General features: G+C 41.0%; 1 protein-coding gene across 2 annotated transcripts in view; it reads left to right on the top strand.

The window, feature by feature from the left end:
* The first annotated feature begins 1,824 nt into the window (after positions 1-1,824).
* The window catches only part of AGPAT5 (1-acylglycerol-3-phosphate O-acyltransferase 5), a 39,070-nt gene continuing 17,637 nt past the window's right edge, over positions 1,825-23,257 (top strand). Inside the window, exons 1-5 of one of the 2 annotated variants that reach the window (XM_032468793.1) lie at positions 1,825-2,429; positions 11,452-11,521; positions 17,307-17,422; positions 20,342-20,431; positions 22,158-22,248. In XM_032468793.1, coding sequence (XP_032324684.1) covers positions 2,211-2,429; positions 11,452-11,521; positions 17,307-17,422; positions 20,342-20,431; positions 22,158-22,248 — 586 coding nt within the window. In that variant the 5' untranslated portion in view covers positions 1,825-2,210. The remainder of the gene's footprint in view (positions 2,430-11,451; positions 11,522-17,306; positions 17,423-20,341; positions 20,432-22,157; positions 22,249-23,257) is intronic. The other variant, XM_032468792.1, reaches the window with a different exon arrangement.

Here is a 23,257-nt window from a genome sequence, read left to right as displayed (position 1 = left end):
TACAAGGTAAGGAAGTAGAGGCAGAGGAGGTGGGCTGATTACAACCTGGGGCAGGTGGGCAGGCAGAAAGGAGGGTAAGTCTGGGACTGTCAGAAGGGAGAAAGGAGACTGGAGAGCACTGGAACAATCGAGTAGGAGGGGGACGGGTTTGGATTTAACAAGAGATATGAGAGTGAGTTCTCAGCGTCCCGCGCCAAAACACAGCACAAAACTTTACAGCTCGGTAACTAATAGCAATAAGGGGGTAATTCACAGGAAGTAACATATTTACACACATCACACACATTTACTGACTTCATGTATACAGACTGTAATGTGAACACTGAACTGACTTTATCTGTTCATAAATACTCTAACTGTAGGTATGTCTGGTCTCACTTAGATAAAGGAAGCATGAACAGCACTGGCTGTGTCCATTATCCACACCCATGACTTCTTCCCTCCAAAATGAGGTCTCACGGTACAGGGCAGTACTTTCCCCAGAAAGAGGGGAAACCTCATTGAAAAACGTTTCTACTGTGTAGTGCTTCCTGTTGGCAACATACCTATCTAAACACTTAATTCTTGGGCAAATTCTCTATTCACCTGGCTTTGTCCCATTGGCAAGGTCACCATTTACCAATCGTCACATGATGTCAAGTAAGTATAGGCAGTCAGAGAAAATAGCTGCCATCCTGGCCCTGATTCGAATTTTCCACTAAAATGAGTTCCTGCATAAAGCTACATTCAGAAAACTTTTTTTTCTCACTTAAAGCATCTGGCGTTCTTTTGAAGCGCAACTGTCACTGCAAAGGGTTACACAGTAATCTACACCACTGTAGCTAAAGGGCAGTAGGATTCAGAAGGCCTTTGGATCTGTTTTTACATCAATAAAGTAGCTTCCCTGCCTTCCTACATTTTTATCAAGGTCACAAAAGCATGTCAGTACTTTATTCTACATGCACAGGCAAAGTACTTTCAAGAACCACACAAAAATATGAGGCTCTACATAAAAAATCAGAAAGAAGTTAAAGAGCCAGACCCTGGAGAAGGGAAGCAAGAGTGAATTTGAAAAAATCTGACAGTGTGGGGAGAACCTTGTAAAACGGCTGTCCGGGTGTGCGTAAACTTGTCATTATCATTATCGTGATGGAAGACAAAAGGGGCCTGACTGGGAAACACCCTAGCGCCGAGTGAAGGGAAGGAATGGGGGGTTCCATGCACCTGCCGGGGAGAGGAGAAGAGGAAGGGGCCGGGAAGGCGGACGGGTGGGAGCCCATTGATAAGGAAGGCGAGCCTGGCCCGATGCCCAGGACGGGAGCTGAGAGCGCTCACCGCACTGCTGTAACTGCTCCAGCGGCTGTCTTGCCGGCGGTCCCGCAGTAGGCCTGACAAGCCCTTGCTGCCGGCATGAGCCCTCCGGGGCGGGAAGGCCAGGCTGCCGCTCAGCCCAGGGACCCCCGGGTCACCTACGCGCCCCACGGAAGGGGACGCCTCGGCCAAAGGGCGCATCCCAGGCCCAGGGGCCCCCAAGTGTGTAAACAAAACTGGGGCGACCCCTCCAGCTAACCCGCGCTGAGTCCGACCGAGACGGGGTCACGGCCGCCGGGGACCCTCGTGAGCCCACACCCACCTCCACCCGGTTCCTCCCGCCAGGCCCCACCTCCCTTCCCGCGTCCGCAGCAACGCCAGGCTTTGGAGCATGCGCAGTAGCCAGAGCCGGGCAGCCCGCGCGTCCCGGAGGCAGTTGCGCGTCAACCGTCAGCCGCACTCGACCAGTCAAGAGACATGACCTTGCCGCGAAGCCCCGCCCCCGGCGGGGGGACTATGGTAACGGACGCCCAATCAGGAGGCGTGTTGTTGGCGCGGAGCCCCGCCCCCAGCAGGGGCAGAGGGTGACGGGCGAGGGTCATGGGGTGTAAGCGATCCTGAGCGACCGAGCCCCCGAGGGCCGCGGCATCCCCTCGCCCCGCAGCCGCGAACAGCGCGCCGGCGCCTCCCTCGCCCGCCCGTCCACCCCCCGGCGGCGGCGCGGCCCATGCGGCTGGGAGCGGGAGCCGGATCCGGCGCGGGCGGGGCGTCTCAGGTGTGGCCGGCGGCCCGCGGAGGTGAGGGGGCGGCGGCGGCGGCGGCGGGTCCCGGCCCGGCCCGGTGATTGGCCGCCAGCTGAGGGCCGCGAGGCGGCCGGGCTGGGAGGAGCCGGCTAGCATTGTGCGCGCGGAACCGGGAAGATGCTGCTGTCCCTGGTGCTCCACATGTACTCGATGCGCTGCGTGCTGCCGGCCGCCGTGCTCCTGGGCACAGCCCCCACCTACGTGCTGGCCTGGGGGGCCTGGCGGCTGCTCTCCGCCTTCCTGCCCTCCCGCTTCTACCAGGCGGTGGACGACCGGCTCTACTGCATCTATCAGAGCATGGTGCTCTTCTTCTTCGAGAACTACACCGGGGTGCAGGTGAGGCTCTGCCTGCCCTCCGCGCCCGCCCGCCGCACTTGCCGCCCCTCCCTCCCTCTCGGTCCCACGGGGGCGCAGGCGCACCTCCCAGCTCCGAACCAGCCTGCGCCTCCGACTAGTGTGGGATCGTTCGGCCCTCCAGGGCAGATCCGGCCCCAGGAACACGTGCCATTACCCCATCCTCCAACCCTGGGGCGAGTTTCACGTTCTTACTTAGGGTTCGGCCGGATGCTTCCTTACAGGTACCCCAAGATCACTAGGTAGTTTCAGTAACATTGTTTTGAGGTACAAGTGAGGTCAGCTGCCCCCTCTTCCCTTCCTTTTCAGCTGTCTGTCTTGGTGCTCAGAAGTTAAGTGCAGATGAACATTTAAGTAGGGCAAGCAGTTGACAGTTACTGGCGTTTAGTCCAAGAAAATGGTATTGATGGAACTCAAAAGTGCGCTTTTAGAAATCGGAGACCTCTTGAAACAGACTGATGTTTCTATTTGGACAAAAAGTACAACTGTTGCATTCTTCTCCAGTATAAGTGAAAGCTGGGCGAGGAAATTAATACATTTGTTTCTGTAGAAGCCTTAGCATAGATAAAATTCTTGCCAACTTTGACTAGGCTTAAATGTGTGTCTAATCTTTTGTCTGATTACTTTCTTTCTGTTACTTTCTTTATAGAGATTGGATTTGTAGATTAAATTTGTAAAACAAGCAAAAGTCGAGGGCCCCCTTAACTTTCTTAAGTATTTGAAGTCTCTTACACAAAAACAATTGGGAATTTTCCTTTTATTTCCCAATTTGGAAAAAGAAAAAAAGGTCCATTTCTTGTTTATTCCTTATCTAGTTAGTCCTCTTCTTTTTTGGTGGGGGTGGGGTGGTTTGAGTGGGATGACTTCTTTTTTTTTTTTTTTTTTTTTTTTTGTCGTCTTATTTTCCCTAGAGCAGCTGCTTTCACCCTCTTGTCCACCAGCTACTATTTTGAATTTGCAGTTACATTGCTGACGATCCTAGAAGACTCTGAGTTTGCCCCAGTTGGAGGTTTGGGGGAAGGGAACCGGGAGAAGCCAGGGCCTCCATTTAAATTAGTATCTGTAAGTGTTTCCTAGGAAAGAAAGATTTTCCAGATCGTGTGGTTTCCTGATAATTGAATTTTAAAATTGTCCTTATTTAAAATTTTCACTAATTCAGAACAATCATTTCCCCACTCTGTTCTTTGCCACATTTGTCTAAATGTATGGTTTTCATCATGAAAAGTATTTAATTTCATATGACAGCTGGCGTGGGCTAGGGTACAGACTCAGAACATATGACAAAGTCATTTAATTCTTAGAAAAAGAATTCTACATATGGTGGGTTATTTTATTTTAGATAATAGCATATAACATGTCCTATGTCATGTAACACATATACCATTGAAGTAATTTGTATTTAGCAAGTTTCTTATTTTAAAAAATGATGTAAAATTTCAGTGTTTCTGAAATTCTGTATCTTAACTGCATGTCTGTTCAGTACAGACCTCCAGTTTATTGGTTGACTTCTCAGCACGTGGTTTTTAAAAAGTTTAATCTGTTGATGATGAGTGGGCCCTCAGTTCTAGAATTCCTAACAAACTTCATCAAGGGACTTAACATTAAATAAAATTTTAAATTATACTTGAGGTCCATCAGACATCCTTTTATAAATGCATGAAGAACCAGTATCCAGTGATAATCTTCTAAATGTCAGAATTCGTTTTTCTTTGTTTATTAAAAAAATTTTTTTGGTTGCTCTTTCTCTTGCTAGAATATACCAAAAAGTGGTCATTGATATTTGCAGGCGACGTATCTAGTGATGTGAAACATACCTCCTCTTTAATATGTTCTAAATATTTTAGTCACCATTTGCTTCCTGCTTACATCAGTTGGTGACAACTGATTTACTTTAAAATGTGTTTTACACTAATGGCTCTGTCTGCTAATTCCCTCTTCCCCAAATGCTAACATCATACATGATAACAAGCAAGTGTGAAATTCGATATAAACTAAATTTATTTTTCAACTGATCGGCTTCAAGTATAAAATAGTTCTAATAACATTAGAAGGAAGAAATAGAATTTGAGTCTAAGATTTTGATGTTTATATGATGTGTTCAGTTAGCATATTCTGAACTTCTCTAATATTTCATACTTTTACTTGAAAGATTGTTTCAAGTTCCTCAGAAACCCTCAAAGCCTTCATATCTAGAGGCCATTTATAACTGGTTCTTTCTTTTGGTGGTATTGTTTCCTCCAAAATAGTCCTAAACTCTTAATGAGTTAAATTTGTATTCTGTATCTTGCTGTAAAAGCAGCTGAACTATTAGAATGAAACATGTTTATTTAAAATCAGAGAAGAGACCTCACAAGTCCAGCCCTTTTTTATCATGTCTGAATTCTTTCTGCATTTCTGCTGAAATGTTGCCCAGATGCTTCTCAAATATCAGTAATCCTAAATAGATTTAGTTCTAAATAGAATATAAATTGTTGTTGCTTGTATCTTTTTTTCCCCTCTCCTTATTTATCAACCACATGAAGACCTTAAAGGTCTTTCGATTACTTACTTCAGTTTAACTCGGGGTAACAGATTGGAGCAGATTTCGGGGTGCTGCTGCATTTAAGTAGAATGACACAAACCTTTGGTAGAGGAAATTAAACATTTCTCAATCAAATCTGATTCCAGTCTAGCACATTGTAAGTCTGGCCAGGGAGTAGGTGTGGACTTATAAGAAAATCTTAGAGGAATGTAATTAGAACCTTGTTTTTATACTTTCTATAAATATAAATCCTGGACTGTGAGCAAGACAGTTATTTTAGGTTGCATCTGTATATGATTTTTAAAAATATCTTATTTTTCTGTTTTATGTCACAGGTGCAATAAAATATTCAAACACTGCCAAAATATTTTCAGAAAATTAAACTTTCCCAGACCTACACACGCCTTTCCCAGGTGTGCAACAGTTAGGTGTGTAACTTTAGATTTCTGCCAAGAGCTTTTAAATAAATGTATGAATTGTGGGAAATCTCCTTCTCCATTAAATTGACTTCTTGGATGGGTTCCACAGTAGCACTGGATATACTCGTGACGTATGGGGACACCTCTGCGCCATGATGTAGGAAAACAAAAGAAAATCTGACTCTCTCTCTGTACAGAATTTACTTTTCCTCTTACATAAATATGCCTTATTTTGTAGGAGGGAATACGCTAAGAGTTGGCCCTTCTTAAATGGAATTAGAAGTTAATTTTTCCTTTAATATTTTCTCATTGTATTATGGTTTCTTAAACAGAGGTTAATGTTAATAGACAATCCAAAACAAAGTAGTAACTTCTCAGAACCCAGTCTTCATTCCCTCGTCTGGTATCGGAGTGTGCCCCGTGTTCCAGGCCCTGTGCTGGACTCTGGGATAGAGTGAAGAAACACAGGGACAAGGTCCCTGGCCTCATGGCGCTCACATTCTAGTGGGACACAAAAAATAACACGAAGGCTCAAATGGGCTGTGCTCTGTGACTTCATTCACCTAGTGGGTGGAGGTTGGAGTTTGGGGAAACTTCCCTGAGCAAGTAAGTGACATATGCCTTGAGCTCTGAAAAAGGGCCAGTTGGGGAAGTATTGTGGTAATCCAGGCGAGAGGTGATGGTCAGAGTGGGGGAAAGTGTGGGCGTGGAGGGACTGAAGAGAATCCGAGATGTATGTAGAGGTAGCTGATGGGGCTTTGGGTAGGGAGTGGAGAGGATGGGGTGAGCAGCAAACCTGGCATTTAGTGAGCGCTGACTGTGTACCGGGTACCTCTGTATTTTGTAAAGTCATTTCATCCTCACAGGATAGGCACCATTCTTCCCATTTTACAGACCATAGAACTAAGGCACGCGTGGTTCACGTTTGTGGTGGTCAAGCCAGGATTCAGTCCAAAGCAGCCTAGCTTCAGGGTCTGTTTTCCAAAGATGCTTTGCTAGGTGGTGTGGTTACATTGGTTGAAATAACATCCCTGCTCTCAAGATATTCACACTGGGAAACACACTGGCAGTTACAGTGGAGGACAGTACTGAACTTGGAGTGTTTACGTTTATTAGCCCTATGACACAAAGATAATATGACTTGGTTATTCAGGAAGGCTGTATCAATTGCTATGAACTACTTTTTGAGTTTTTACTTCAAGCGGGAGTACTATAGTGTGTTTCAGGAGAAGAGGTTCTTGACGGATAACTGAGTAAACATGAAGGCTCCTAAGCATGGCGTTCCAGGCTGTCTAAATTCTGCCCTGGCCAGCTTTTCCATTTGTTGGTTTCACTGTAGCCCAGCCACTTCCTCCCCAGCCCTCCCCAAATCACACATCCTCAACAGCATACCTTTGGACCACTCTGTATGCGTTCTTCCAACTCAGGGCCCCGCTTTTCCTCATCTGTCATGATCTCACCCCATCTCAAAGTCAGAATCACTTATATGTAACATTCATATGTAATATTAACATAACATTAACGTATTTAAATATAGTTATTGTCCCATTTCCAAGATTGTAGCCCCTTAGAGGCGGCAATTAAGGGGGGGGGTGACTTGGCTTGCTTGTTCCCTTTCAACAAAAGGGCAGAGCACTGGACAGCAGTACTGATCTGTGCTTCTGGAAATGTAGGTGAATCTCACTTTTTAAGAGGTGAGGCTCTGAATGCCCTTGCTAGTCGACAGGTTTTGATCTAACAGGGTCTACAGGTCTAGTGAGTCAGTTTGCCTTTTTAATAGATAAAGGAGGAAGAAACATGCGCTCCACCCTTAGCAGTCAGCCTGAGAAGAAGGTCAGAGACGTTACAGAAGTGAATTCCAGGACAGCAGGCAATACAGAGAAACCTTTGTTTACTTGTCAATAAAAACCTGTACTTCTTGCAGTTTTTTAAGTAAGTGATTCTGTAAGGTTTATTTTGTTTCCTCTGCTTCTTTGTAGGAACTGGCCATGAAAACTGCAAGTAAGCAAGTGTTGCCTGGGAATTTAGAGGGCTGCGCGCGTGTCTAAGTGTGATATCTGGAAGCAGAAAGAAGGGAGGGGGGCGATACCTGGAAAGGAGGGTCATGTTAGTGCTAACCACATGCTGGGAGCTAGTTTAGGTGGATGAAACGGTCTTTTGGGGGTGGGGAATAGCTCAGTTGGTGGAGCACATGCGCAGTGTTGGTTCAATCCCCAGTACCTCTATTAAAAAAAGAAAAATGAAAATGCCTCTCATCTCAAGTAACACACATAGTTGAGCAGTTAGAAAGAAGTCAGTTGTTTTTTAACTGACTACAACAGGATAAGTTACAAAATACCAAAATGAGCAAAGAACTGAGGAAGTACAGGAGAACCACAGCTGAGTGCAAGTGGTCACTTAGTGAGTTGCTTCGTGCATGTCAGGCTGGATGTGAATGCCAGCCCTTCCTGAGCTTGCATAATGCTTTGCCCGCATTCTTAATTTCTATTTCTGTAGGAAAGTATTTTATGTCAGTTTTTACTTTTTTTTGGCATGAGTTTCTTATCTCCTTGAGGTTAATGTTCAAAGTGAAAAAATTACATAAGCTTCTGAATGTGAGAAACCTTCTCATTTGACATTTTTTATTTGGAATTTTTGCAGATAATAGTTTGTTAGAGTCAAAAGATTTTTGGGTCTTAGGTGAGAAACCTGGGTGTAATTCCTAGTTCTTTGCTGTACTCTGTATCAACCTGAATAGGTCAGCTTCTCGACTCCACAGTCTCCTTCTTAGCTGGAATACTTACTGTCATGTTGCTTTAATGGCGAAATGAGGTAATACGTGAAGCTGCTTAGCTCACTGACTGGTCCATCCTAGATGCTCAGGAAAAATACACCCTGCGAATAAGCACGGTACCAAGAGACTGAACATGACGAATGAATAACAAGAGCTTTGTGCTTTGTAGGGGTCCGGCTGAGGTGTCGTGTAATAATTACTTTTGCATAACCGATTATTAGACAAATGACTTTAACCTTGTTTCAGAGGGTCTTCATAACTTTCCTCTTCAGTGAAATGTTTCAGATTGGTCAGAAAAAGACCATTGTTTTTGTGTGCATAACAGTAGAAATCTTGTACTTAATCTTGAAATGATGGATTTCATTGGCACAGAAATACACTTAAAAGTTCATTTCAAATGAGTATAAACATAGAGTATAAATTATATATGCAATCTTATTGACACTGAAATTCTCGAGAGCTGCGTTTCTACATAATCAGCAACCCTTTTTAATGAAGAGAAATTATATAACTCTTTCTCGTATCCATTAATTTAACAGTTTTGTGTAAATGATTTCATTTTATTGGATAGTAATAATAATAATAATAATAATAATAATAATAATAATAATAAAACTGAATATTTGGGGGGATAGTTACTATGATCCAGGAATTGTGTGAAGTAGTCTACACAGTCTCATTTATTTCACCGCAACCCTGTGGGGAGCAGTCACTATTACTGCAGTCATTTTACAGGTGAAAAATAGATATGGGGAGGTTAGATTCTTTTGCTCAAGTTCACGTAGTCAGTAAGGTGATGGACTAGGATTCACAGCCACGTCGTAATTTAAGTTGAACACCCCTGCCAGTGTCCTTAGTGACTTTTATGCTGCAGCTTAGACGAGGTAAAATGTTCTGTGGCCGGGCGTGCAAGTTATACTAACAAAAGCCAGGTTAACAGGAGAAAAGGCATACAAATTTTATTGATGTCAATATTTTTAAAGTATTTTAATGTTTTACATGTTCATACTTTTACCGGGGCCTCACAGCAAAGAAGGGAAAACTAAGAGGTGGCTGGAGTCCCTCGGGGGGCTAGGTGTCACCCGGACAAAGGGCAGCGGGCCCGAGAGGGACTGCAGGGCTGGCTTTCCTGCACAGCCTCTCGGCTCATGTTTACACGAAAGTAGCGAACCGTGGCGTTTCCAGGCCAGCGTGGTACGCAGCATGTGGACTGAGCCCAGACAGTGGAGGTGTGGAATCTCCTCGAGCTGCTGGTGCCGTTGGCTGATCACGGGCCATCGCACGAGGCCGCGTGGTCGGGGCGCGCCTCCGCCTCCGCCTCCGCCTCCTGAGGTGTGGAGCGGAGGGCGGGGGCCAGATAGCGGCCAGACGCTGGCCGGGGCCGGTGCGTGCACTGACTGCACCCTCCGCTGGGAACTGTTTATCATGACACTAGATGACTGTGCTTATTTTTATGGTTTCCTTTTTACCCTCGCCATGCTTATTTTATTTTAAAATGGATATATTTAGTTTTACAGAAGATACAATTTGCAGCGCTGTTTTCCATACAACTGATACCATAGTTCTGTGAATAATTTTTACTACTTAAAATAGTTTGTTTATATATTTTTGACGAATAAAAAATGATGCCTATTTAATGTGTCCATCGTGATGTTTTGGTATAGGTCTGTGTTATGAAGTAATTACCAGAATGAAACTAAAAAATAATGTTTAATAGCTTGTTTCTCATCCAGCTTCAAAGGCTGTAGTCTTTTAATCAAGCTCGGAGCAAGAAAGGGGAAGGAGAGTGCCCTGGGTGGTTCCAGTGCCGCTTTCAGCGCGGGGCAGGCGGGCTTCAGAGTGGATTCATTCAGGTTGAATCAAATAAACTACATACAGCTGTTCGTTGTGAATATCCAGCCAAGGAACTTAAGCTCAAATAGCTGCAGCCCTTTAAACCCAATGGTCCCGAAGCCTTTCTGGCTCATTGGTAAGAATGGCGATTGCTCACAAACCAGGACTGCACTTTTTAACTCTGTGTAGATCAAAAGCTACTAGTTTGGGGTTTTTTTGGGTTTGGCACTGATAAACTTTATTAATTTTAAAAAAATCATTGAGCAAATATTTAAACACACATTACCTGCATAGCACTGCACAGTTTTCTGAGGAAGATGATAGAAATCTCAGTCTGAGTGCCTGGACTTCAGACCTTTGTCACCTAGTCCTGTTTGTCTCCAGCAATGTTGGCTTCATGTCCTTCTCTTTGTTCTGTTGTTAAGATATTAATGAGTAGTGTTGGTGACCAAAAGTTTGTCTCTGCGGAGATCTAAAAAGATAGATCTGAAAAACCTTAACTTATTTAATCCATAATCTTGAATGATCTGTGATGGCAAGGTACAGAAACAAAAATGCCCTGAATCAAAAAATACCACTGTTAGCAGTCATTTCCTTTGAAGTCTTTAAAAATATACTGCCATTTTCTTTAAATAATTTACTGTGAAAGATTTCAGACACACAGAACTTCAGAGACTCGTATAAGGAGCACCTGTGTACCCACCACCCAGGTAAAGAAAACATGACTTCTAGAGTGGAGGCGTACTGTGTCCCCCAGTCTTGCAGTGCCCTCCCTTCCTAGAAACCCCTTATCCTTAACTCTCTCTGTTCTGTATCATGGAACCAAGTGTCCCCAGTAGAAAGTAAAGTTTTAATCTCAGCTTGGCATTCAGAAGACTGTTTACATTCAGGTCCAGCTCACCGACGCTGCAGGCAGCCTGTGTCTGGCTGTGACACTGCCAGGGGCACCTCAGACACACCAAACACCTCCAGTCCTTTGTTCATTTCATGGGTCCTTCCTTCATCTCATCCGCTGAAGTCGCACCTAAGAATGCTGCTGCTGCTCTGCAGTTGCCAGTTCTTTAAAGTAAAATATACTGTATTTTAATAATATTTGCATAATGTCTCATCACAGTCAGTATCTACATGCCTGGCTCTTCCACTACACTGTCGGCTCTTTGAAGGACCATGTCGCCTATGAACAGTGTTTCAGATGTGAGCAGTCAGCCAAAAGTCATGAGGACACTGATCATTCTGTCTTACTTCCTGACCATTAACCTGCCCTACGCGCAACTGCTTTATGAACGTGCTTTTCTGGTCTCTGAGGCTCCTAAGAGAAATCTGATGTTTGTTGATCACAGATGGGAATAGTCATGACATCATGTATTTGCCAATTTTTTGACATTGTCATATTTTCTATGTTATAGTAGTACATGTTTTAAAATACCAAAGTAATGTTTCTCTTTTTTTATCTTTTAGATATTACTATATGGAGATTTGCCAAAAAATAAAGAAAATATAATATATTTAGCAAATCATCAAAGCACAGGTTTGTATCTCGTTTGCATGAAACTTATGTTTCTCTACACAAAGTAGAGGAGTAATTCAGAGTAATGTCCTGATATATTTAAATGGAATTTTTTTGTTGTTAAAACATGAATTTTCAATGCAGATATTATATGTGACCTTGTATTTTTGTGATTTTACTTTTTTGGAAATTGAAGGATCTGAAAGCTATGAATTTCCCTAAACTTACCTTTCCCCTCTGCCGGGTGTCTATAAGCTATTTTCTTAACTTTTTTTTTTCTCTTTCTTTGACTAGCTCTATGCATTCTTCCTTTCTGAGTTACGTTTCTGGAAGTGGAATTTGTGGATCATACTGTATATACTCTTTATATTTTTTATAAAGTGATTGTTAATCTCAGAAAGGTTGTACCAGTTTGTGAGTACTTATTTCCTAAACACAGTATTAATTTCTGATGTCTGCAGTTCCTTTTACCTCTTCAAATGTTGTGGTTTAATTATAGCTTGCTACTCTATCAAAGGAATCACAGAAGACTCCTGTCTTTAAAATAGCACACTATAGAATTTAAATTAGGTCAAGGTACTTTTAAAAAACTTTTTATATTGAAATAATTATAGATTCACAAGGATTTGCAAAAATAGTACATAGAGTCCCATGACCCCATTTCTCCCGATGGCGGCATCTTATGTAACTGCTGTACGGTATCACAGCAAAGAAATGAACAGTGCGTAAGGTGCTCTTCCGTTCTCGGGTCATCCAGTCCAAGAATCATCCCACTTCATATTTTTCAAAGCTGTGACTGCTTTTGATGCACACTTCCTAAATTCCGTCTTTATTACTTAAAAAAATGTTGTACCCCGAAGTTTAAAGCTAAAAACAGGCTGATCAGTGGTAACACCTGATGGGGAAATCACTGGTGCCTGGGGCCGTCCTTTATCTTCCTCCTGTCCCCTGGGTTTCTTCACGATTTCTTTTACCTTATCTCTCCGTTACCTGTTACCTCTCCCTTAGGGGAGGCGAGGAGAGGAGAGAAGCTGAAATGCGTCTTTCTCAGCTTAGCTTGTTAATGACTGCACTCACTTTTCTAGGTCAAGAGTTGATGCTGCCAAGGGTGAACTAGAGTTTGATGTATCTGTTATTTCCCTAACCGTATTACCATGACTGCTAAGACTGTTTGTTTTTATTACATTTGACTTCAGCAAACCAGCCAGCCCTCTGGTCAGGGTCTGCTTCTAACTAGGGCCTATAAAGCAGCCTGACTTCCTCCTTTATTTTGACCATTTCTCCAGTCATGCTGGGCTTGTTCTGCTGACACAGTCTGGCTGTCGTTGCTGACGGCGTATTTCTACCAGGGTTCCAATATCCAGATAAAGCGGATTTGTGGGTCTAGGGCAGGGAGTGGCCCATGATAGCCCAGTTTCCTTTATTCGGAGGCCGTGGCTAATTTCATTTAGAAGTTTTAGAACTTTCTTTCCGCTTAAAGGATTCGCTCTTAAAATTCCTTGTTCAGGTTCCCTGCCAACTTACCTTTTTCTAGGTTTCAGTGGAAATAGTGTTCTGTTAACAGAGCTTCGGTAGTAGCACAAGCATGTGGAGTGAGTGCTCTCTGAACATTGCTGAGGGTGATAGTAGTAGTAATAATACTGCAAAAATTACACCACCGCTGTCATTTGTGTACTTCCTGTGTGTTGGCGTTCATATGCCTTACTTCAGAGTGAGGACTTCTGGGAAGACACTTGGAGGAACGCAGATTTTTAAAAATTCTTCTGTGTTTGGAACTGGAAGGATTATAGGAAAGCGTGAGCTCCACAGCCAGCCCACGGCTGACCTGCAGAGGTCGCCTTTGCCATTGCGGAGAGCCTCTCCCCGACCTCGGAGCACCCTGACTCTCTGGTACCAGGTCCGACCCTAGTCGGTCTTTAGAATTGGAGAAGGCTACTTTTTTCAACGTCTTTAAAAAATATGTAACTTAAGAACAAAACTAGATAGTGATTTTAAATTACTTTAGAATTGCAGGCTTCAGTTAGAAATGATAAAAGATATGTAGCCTCTTCCCAGAAACATGGGCACATAAAAATTTGCCCGTAGCTTGAGGTTCCAGAGGCCCCTAGAGCTCGTCCATGGATGTGGGCCATTGGCCTATTGTGTCCTGGTGCCCTTTTTAAAAACCCTTCTGAGATATTAAAAATCACAACTGAGTAATCGAAAAATGTCAGTAGCAGGAAGAACATTTCAGGGACTGCTGCTCAGCTTTGACTTCCTGGTTCACCCTCTGCCAGAGGACAAGTCTTGTTTTCCGGAGAGTTGGCACTGTAACTAGTCCCTCTCCTCCGTGTTCTCACTGGATGTGCCCTGCTGTTTGTACGTCCTTAGTCTCCGTTAACTTACTTCTCTCCATCCAGAGCCAGCAAGGCTACAGCGGCCAGGCTTCCTTCCTCTCAGCCTTCTTATACTGTTTGCTCTGGACACTATGAACCTTTTACATTTCACGAAATGTTCCCTTTTCTTGGTTTGGGTGACATTTTTCTTTTTTTTTTTTTAACATTTTTTTATTGATTTATAGTCATTTTACAATGTTGTGTCAAATTCCAGTGTAGAGCACAATTTTTCAGTTATACATGAACATACGTATATTCATTGTCACATTTTTTTTCCGCTGTGAGCTACAACAAGATCTTGTATCTATTTCCCTGTGCTGTACGGTGTAATCTTATTTATCTATTCTACATTTTGAAATCCCAGTCTGTCCCTTCCCACCCCCCGCCCCCTTGGCAACCACAAGTTTGTATTCTATGTCTGTGAGTCTGTTTCTGTTTTGTGTTTATGTTTTTGTTTTTTAGATTCTGCATATGAGCGATCTCATATGGTATTTTTCTTTCTCTTTCTGGCTTTCTTCACTTAGAATGACATTCTCCAGGAGCATCCACGTTGCTGTATGGGTGACATTTTTCTTGACTGACAACATGCATGGTGATTAGACTTTCATAAGAAGACATGGGCTGTGGAGTCAGACCCTGGTTTATATACTGTTCTGCAATAGGCTGTGTGACTGTGGGCAAATGACTTAGCCTCTCTGAGCCTTACTGGTCAGGTGTGAGTAATCACTACGGCTCAAGGTTTTTAGGCATTTTCATAGGCTAGCTCGTTAATCTCTTAGAGAGCCTGGCTCATAACCTTAGGAGCGGTAGCCAGTCAGGAGGGCGTGCCGGCTCTGATAGGCGGGGGCTTGGTGTGCTGTATCTCTTTGAGGCTGCACAACACCCTTAGGAACTGGGAACTGTCCTTACATTAGTAACATAGATGAGAAAAGCCTCGCTTTTCTTGCTGCCTCACCTCACTGCCTCCCCTTCCTCTCTCCCAAGTTGATGGGAACAGTGGCACTGCTTTGGCTGGATCACCGTGGAAGGATTCTTATCCAGCCACATCCCTTGATATCTTCATTAAGTTATTTGTGCCAGAAAACAAAATGTGGATAGTTATTATAAGGTAACACCTCAGCTGTCAGTAACTCGGCTGCAGTCTAGGGTCTCCTATCTGAAACCTAGTTGAGAATTATAAAAAAGTGAAAAAAGATTATTGAATAGCAAAAATTGATGGTACAAAGCTCATGTCTTTTGACTACTTGTTAGTTCTTAAAACTTTTCCACTGAAATTTCCAAAAGTTTAAAGGGCTCAGGCCAGAACAGTCCATTATAGACATTACATGTTTTATAAATTTTACACTTTCTGTTAAAAATCCTTGGAAGATGTATCCTAGGCTATAATATAACCATGTGTGTTTTAATATAAAAATGCATTTTTCAGATTCCTCCAAATTAAAAAAAATGATTGTTCCAGGAAAAGATACCAAATCTTGCTTTTAGCCTTGTACCCCTACATATCTTCCAGGATGTACTTAAGCATGGAAACCATACACTTAATTCTCACAATTTATTCTGAGTCAATTTACTTTTACATCAGGTACCGTTATAACAAGCTTGATTATTTGGTTTCCAAGATGTGGTTAGAGAGAAATGTGTTTATCAGTGTCCATTTAGATGATTTAAACTAGAGGGAAGGAGATAGGGAGAGGGCTTCTAGAGGAAGTGAGATACTTTAGAGAAAAGTGTCGTTGATGGTTCCATAGTGTAGGTGTCTAGCTGTGGGGTGATTTACTATAGGGGAAATCTTTGCATCACTATTTAAAGGGCGCCTTGATAGAATTTATTTATAATAATTGTAACTCTTAAGTCATCAAGAAATAGTTAACTTACGAATGATAAGATTAAAAAGAGAGATTTATAATAATTGATAAAGTATTTCTCCAAAAGGATGCTTTTTAGTGTCTAAATTGGCTAAATCTTCTTTGGGATATTCTGTCCAGTAGGGTGCATCACCAAAAGGATTTCAGACAGCTGAGAGTTAATCACCGCATGAGCCTGTGGCAAACTGTCCCCTTTGGTTAAAACTTTATTGTATCTCCTTCATTTTCTTGGCTTTTATTTTCTACAAGTTTTTTTTTTTTTTTTAACATTTTCCTCCTCAGATTTGCCCCTTCTGTTCTCATTTCCCTGGCCCTGAATATACCTGTGACTGTAGGGCTGCATATCCTTTTTTTTCCCCAGTATTCATCTTCCCACTCATCTGTAGTACCAAAAAGTCATCATCACATTTCATTTTTATTATCTTCATTCTTATGAAGAACTAGGGAGGTTGGCCAGCGTTTACTTTCAAATCCAGATCTCTGGTCTTCAAGACCCTTCACCAGTTGCTCTCTTCCTTTTATTTCCTCTCATCTCTTTACACTGTCTCTTCTGTTTACCATCTTCTGCACAGTTTGCTGCTTTCTGTTTCTTTGTTTTGGCAAGGAAGGGCTGATCCCTCTGATCGGATTTTTTTCTGCTTGAAGGTCAATTAACAACTTATTTCTTCCTACAGGTTTTTTGCTGTTGTTGTTGCCCACTCACTCATGCCTTCTTGTTTTTGTTTACTGACGCTTTGGTAATAACATATCTATGTAATCAGGGTTATTAGCAGCCTGGCTACGTGTCCTTTGGTTTTGTAAAGAGCACATCTGTGCCCAGGATAGTTGTAAGCTTTGAGAGATCTTTGTTTTGAATTCCTGTTGTTGTGCCCTGAGACTCATTGGTAGAGATAAAGTGTCCTGGCCTTCTTTTTTTTTTTTTTTTTAAACGTATTAGTATGTACAGAATATTTAGTTGCCCATGGCAGTTTCATTTAGCCATTTTTTGCTTATAATTTCCTCATGTTTTCTAGACTTTAAGAATTAGAGAAGCTTCATATATTTTAGAAAGATACACAAAGAGTCTGGCTGTAAGTTTTTGAAGGCTGCATTTGAAGAGGTGAAATTTCTGGGGAAAAAATCTGTTTAGTGGAAGAGCTCAACCCCAGTCATGCTGGATAAATAGGACATCAGTGTACTTCCCCAAAGAATAAAACAGAGAGTCAGCAACAACAGCAACAGAAGAATTGGGGAAGCTTATTTTATTCTTTGTTCATGCTGCTTTTGGACTACTTTGATGGTTTGTGACTTTTGCATTTTATCCTCAAAATAAGAAGCTTTTCAAGAAATGCAAAAATGAACAGAAACCAACAAAAAACAAATTTAAAAAACCACTAGAATTTATATTTTTCAAATGTCTGGGGTTGTTGAATGTTCTTTTTTAAGTGATTTTAACATTCTAATCCTAATATTTTCCAAGCCTGTTCCTCGTACAGCCTTGTGAAGAGGTTTTTCCTGCTTTCTGAAGGGAGGGCTGGGTTTCACGCAGGGATCGTGTGGGCGCACTGACGGGTTGTGTCTTTGCAGTTGACTGGATTATTGCCGATATTCTGGCCATCAGGCAGAATGCTCTGGGACACGTGCGCTACGTGTTGAAAGATGGGCTGAAATGGCTTCCACTGTATGGCTGTTATTTTTCTCAGGTAACGTTTTTCCTTGCTGCTTTTTTCATATATATATATATAGCTTATGAAAATTTTAATTTTAAAATTCAACATACACTTAATATAAATGTATGAGTTTCCTGGTTTATTTTTATGGGTTTAATAGCTTATTCTAAACTGAAGTAATTTTATTTGGCATTTTTAGTGGTGTGATTTTATATACATATCTGATTACCCAGATCATTAAATTAAATAGCAAAAATGCAAATGCACAAAAATCAAACAAGTAGAAACATTTAAAGGCATAGAATTTGATAGTTATCTTAAGACACAAACAATAAAGGTAATTATGATCTGTAGGACATAAAAAAAATAGTGAGCTATGTATGTAAAGTGCTTAGCAAGAGTGTCAGGTACATAATATTCAATATATGTTATTTTACAAAATGTCCTTTAAAAGTAAGCCAGAAAGAGAAAGAAAAACACCATATGATATCACTCATATGTGGAATCTTTAAAAAAAAAAAACAGAAAGAAAGAAAAGAAAAAAGGGAACTATATTCAATATTTTGTAATAACCTTTTATGAAAACAAATATATATATGTGTGTGTGTATATATATATATATGTATATACTGGTGTATTATGCTTTACATCAGAAATTGACACATTATAACTGACTGTACTTCAGTAAAAATAAAAAATCACATAGTGTCAGACCATGAAACTACACAACAGGTTCTTTAGAGTTCAGAATGGGATTACTAGCATTTTTCTATGCCTTTTCTGAATAAATTGCTGTTTAATTTTCTAAATATGAAAAATGAAGTTTCTATGGAACACATGCTTGTCAGTAAGACTTTAATAATCAATTAAAGAAGAAAGGCTAAAGTGACAGTGGGTTCTGAAAACACGTGAGCCTGAAAGTCACCTCGAGGACGAAAGACAGCGGTGGCCCCGTCTGTGCGGCCCACAGTCCAGGGACCGGCGCTCCTGCTGTGTTTGAGGGTAGAGCCTTGGACTGCCCGTTTCCTCTGTCCTCTTCTCCTCAGCCTTTTCTGGGGGGGTTGGGGGTAATTACGTTTATTTACTTACTTAAAGAGGTACTGGGAATTGAACCCAAGACCTTGTACATGCTACTAAGCTTACGCTCTACCACTGAGCTGTACCCCCCACCCCCACCCCCACCCAGTCTTTCAAAGGAAAATAAAACTCACATATATTTGATGAAAGGTATTTTAAACTACTGGGTACTGGAATAGAGTAGTGGGCTTTATGTGTCAGGACGTTTTCCTTTTAAACAGACTTGTTTTTCATAGTTTGTACAAAGCAGAAATGATGCTATTAAAAAAAAGTCACTTATAAGCAAAATATAAGGAAACAGACATCCAAGTTTTATATTTCTTATAATTATTATGTTTATAAAATATTAAGTATTTCATATACATAGAAAATAGATACTGATATATAGACATTCAGAAAAATGAAACATTTCCAAACTGCCAGCTTGTGAACAACAGAATTCTGCTTGCTTTCTCATCCTAACCAAAAGCAGGTGTCTTGGGAGCCTTGTTGTTGTGTTAAATTCTTTAAAAAGTACAGTAGAGAGCTTTTGCTCGTTTAAGACCTGTGAGGATAACCTGAGATGTGCGTGGCAGCTGTGGCTGACCCCTGCTTTACTCCCCGTGTCATTTATGACTGTGTGTCTTTCTGTGTTCTTGGGCCATGAAGCTGGTGAAATTTTAAGTAGATCATAGTTGGTTATTAAATAATAGAGGAATTAAAAATTATTTTCTTGTCTTCATTGAAAGATGCTTTTTCTCCCAGCTGTTGTAGTTTTACATTTTTGCTTGTATTTATTATTTCTTCCTTTATTGTTTTAAATATAAAAGTCACTATTATCCTTCAGTAGTATTTAAAACAGGCCAGGCCACCCTTCCTTTCCTCTTTATCCTGTCCCCTGCCCGCTCCTCTTCAGTTCCTTTTACTCATATTCTTCATGAAGACAAAAATCAAATTCAGTCAGTCGGTTTATTTTACAGATGCGTTCAAATTAGCACAGAGGAATGCAGAAGAAAGACTGCTGACCTGACGCAGGATTTCAGTGAAGTACACTTGTGAGGTTTAATTGCGGTTACCTTAATTTTCAGGAAGAGTCCTGTGTTAGTCCGCTAGGGCTGTCATGGCAAAATATCACACAGTGTGTGTGGCTTGACGACAAGAATGTGTTTGCCCGCAGTTCTGGAGGCTGGAAGTCCAAGATCAAGGCATCAGGAGGGTGGTTTCTCTGCGGCCTCTCTCCTGGGCTTGCAGACGGCCTCCGGCTCCCTGTCTTTCCTGTGCATGCAGGCGCCCGTGTCCTAATCTCTTCTCACAAGGAACCATTCCTATCGGCTCAGGGCCCACTCTTATGGCCTCGTTAAACCTTAATTATTTTCCTAAAGGCCTCATCTCCAAATACAGTCACATTGGGGGTTAGGGCTTCAACATAAGAGTTTGGGGGGAACACAGTTCAGTTCCTCATAGTGCTACCAAAATATATGTAGCTGGGTCCTTTTTTAAAATCGCAAAAGAAAGTGTTTGTTGAAATTGTAAGGATATTTTAAATTATTTTCCATAATAAGTCAGTGAAAACTTTAGAGCTTAAATCCATCCGATTGAGTCTTTGATTTTAAAAATACATATTTTAAGAAAGAAAGCATTACCTACCAACAAAACTAAATGTTCATGCATTTTCCAATAAGATGTCACACACAGTTTTCTTTGAATTATATAGAAAAATATTTCAGCTAATGTTCTTTAGGTGCTACTGTTTGAATGTTTTAAATATCACTGAATTCCTAAAATGTAATTTTTTTTTTATTCTTTGGGAATAAAGTTACCCTTTTGATGACTGGCCATTGGATATTTTAATAGTAACTACTTTTTCTCTCTCTTTTTTTTTTTTTAACACGGCAGCATGGAGGAATCTACGTAAAGAGAAGTGCCAAATTCAATGAAAAGGAGATGAGGAGGAAGCTGCAGAGGTACATGGACGCAGGGACTCCAGTAAGACTACGCTCGTTTTTATTATCTTTCTTATCAACTGTCATTTTTTTAATTTAAGAATTAAGTTAGAATTTAAGAATTATTTTGAAACTGTACTATGCCACATGTAAAAGATAATTCAGAGTTCTGTTGAGGCAACAAAAACCTTCTAAATACGGGTAAGCGATTCTTGGCCGTCAGAAAGCCTGCTGGAGGTGGTCACCACTGACCTTAGAAAGGGGGAGTGAGAACATTTGGTGTCTTCAGTCTATAAACAGAGAAATGTAACCTTACCCTTGAGCTGCCTAAGAGCTCCTCTGATGCCGCTTCTTCTGTGTCAGATTGAGTTTTAGAAGAAACAACTGTTTTCTGTCTGTCAGAGTTAATTTGGATTCTTGTATGTATTGAGTTATTTGAAAAGCCAAAGAAGTATGAATATCCACAAATGAAGAATCATTCAATGTATTATTTTATAAAAACACTTTGCTCCCCGCCGAGGAGATCTCAACATGCTCTTGGGAGAGTGCTAATTGTTGCCCTGTGGCTTTCCCCATGTAACACAGTCGACTAATTCCTAAGTTAGGCAAAGATAATAGGTTCTAAAAATTATATATATGGGATGGATAAAAAGCTTCTGTATTTGCGTGGAAGCTGAAAATGCAAAATTGCAGCGCCACCATTATACCAGCCTTTCAGATTGAAATTTGGAAGAGATCGATCATGTGTTTGTCTAATGGAAAAAATATGAATTTTCACATAGGTTCGTTTAGTAGGGGTTTGACAATCAGAGATCACTGAGGTAAGGGAATGCTTCTGTACTGGACATCAGGGAGATGGTATTGCCTGGGATCTGGTGAGGAGGGGTAAAGTGAACATACTTTTCTCCCATGAGCTCCTCTGTCCCTTTGTTTCCTATGTTCTGTTTGTATATGAAAAGATTTGACATGAATGTCTTGTTTTTGTCTTTTGGCTGTCAATTAAACATGTTGGTGTAGTTTTTGTAACTCAGTTCTAAAGTTAGGAGTTTTTCACTGTATAGTTTACCATTTCTATTTTTACCTTCCCAGAGCAGAAAAATGTAAAATTTAGACTGATTATTTAGTAAACATCCAGCTTGATTTATAACTTCATCTATAAGTGCATTATTGTAATTTATGACGCTACTTATAAATTGAGTCATTGCAAATGCATTAAGGGAGCTCTATAAAATAAGAATATCATGTCTTTTGAAATATGAACACTTATTACCTTTTATATTGCAGAAATTTATATATTTATATATGGTTTCCCTCAAATGAGACGTACTTTTAATTTTGATATATAAGGACCCTGATGTCTAAAATTTGCACTTTTTTAAAAGTCACTTTGCAGAATCTTAGCAGGGGGAAAAGAAAACCTCTTTCATTAATGAATTGAGACTTTGTATGAGTCAGCAATTCATGACCAATTTTTTAATTAGTGAATATTGCTATGTAATTAGAAATGTTTTTAGATTCTTAATGACTGACCTACCAAGGGTGAATGTAGGACTGTGTTTTAAATAGAGTGTATGTTATGTTAAGACTTAATTGAGTTTTTGCATTTTGGTTGTTCTGCTTACAATGAAGGTCACAGGTAACTGAACACCCACTTTTTTTCCCACCATAGGAAATACTCTCTTAGCATCAATAGGGTTAGCTTGTTGAGTTAACAGCAACAACAAAAACACTCACACAAAACAAACCAAATTTTCTTTATGGCTTTGCAGATGTATCTTGTGATTTTTCCAGAGGGAACAAGGTATAATCCAGAACTAACAAAAGTCCTTGCAGCTAGTCAAGCATTTGCTGCTCAAGAAGGTAAGTGAAAAATTGACCAGATTTGGAAAAATAATTTTTAGAGACAATGACGTTTTACATTTTTGTTCCTAGAGAAGATATTTATGTTTCACAGCAGTTGAAATGAATGAATGTTTTTATTCCTTGAATGAATGTCTGTATTATCTCTTAGGAAATGAAGTTTCTTCTCTTTAATTCATACGCATGTTATTACATGTCTGAGAGATGAAGCTCAGGTGCTTGCTACAACACATACTTTGATACCATGGATTTAGAGACAGTCTATCTAGGTGCCTGACTGTGCAGATGGAACCTTTCTGCAGCGTGGGTTCTGTGCCATGGTTGACAGGCGTAGATCGCAGTCCAGACTCTGACCTTTATTAGCCATGTAGTTGCCGGCTGCCTGATGTTACTGAGCATCAGTTTTCTCATCCCTTAAAAATCATACAGTCAGCCCTCCAGATCTCTGGATTCTGTGTCCGTGGATTCAATCAACCATGGATGGAAAATACATTTTTTTTCAATTTTCAAGAAGTTCCAAAAAGCAAAACCTGAAGTTGCCATGCTGACAACTATTCATATAGCGTTTACACTGTATTTACAACTGTTTTCATAGCGTTTGCATTGTATTGGTTATTATAAGGAATCTAGAGTTGATTTAAAGCATATGGGAGGGTGTGTGGAGGTTATATGCGAATACTAGGCCATTTTCTATAAGGGACTTGAGCATCTGTGGATTTTGGTGTCCCAGGTATGGAGTTGGGACAGAAGTCACAGTCTTCGCATAGCCTAATCTCAGAAGCAATGTCCCGTCACTTTTGCCATCTCCTGTTTGTGGGAAACATTCACCGAGCCCGGCCCACACTCAAGGGGAGACTGCGCTAGCGTGGGAATACCAAGAGGTGGGGCTGTTAAGGGCCATTCTAGAGGCTGCCTACCTCAAGGACATTTAAATAAGATTTTTACATAAAGTTACATCCAACTAGAATATGAAAAGAAAAGAATAAGCAAAGTACACTTTAGGTCACAT

The sequence above is a fragment of the Camelus ferus genome, chromosome 26 (genome assembly GCF_009834535.1).
Source record: "Camelus ferus isolate YT-003-E chromosome 26, BCGSAC_Cfer_1.0, whole genome shotgun sequence".
Lineage (NCBI taxonomy): Eukaryota > Metazoa > Chordata > Mammalia > Artiodactyla > Camelidae > Camelus > Camelus ferus.
Note: the sequence above shows the minus strand (reverse complement) of the source record. Positions and strands in the feature narration are given on the sequence as shown.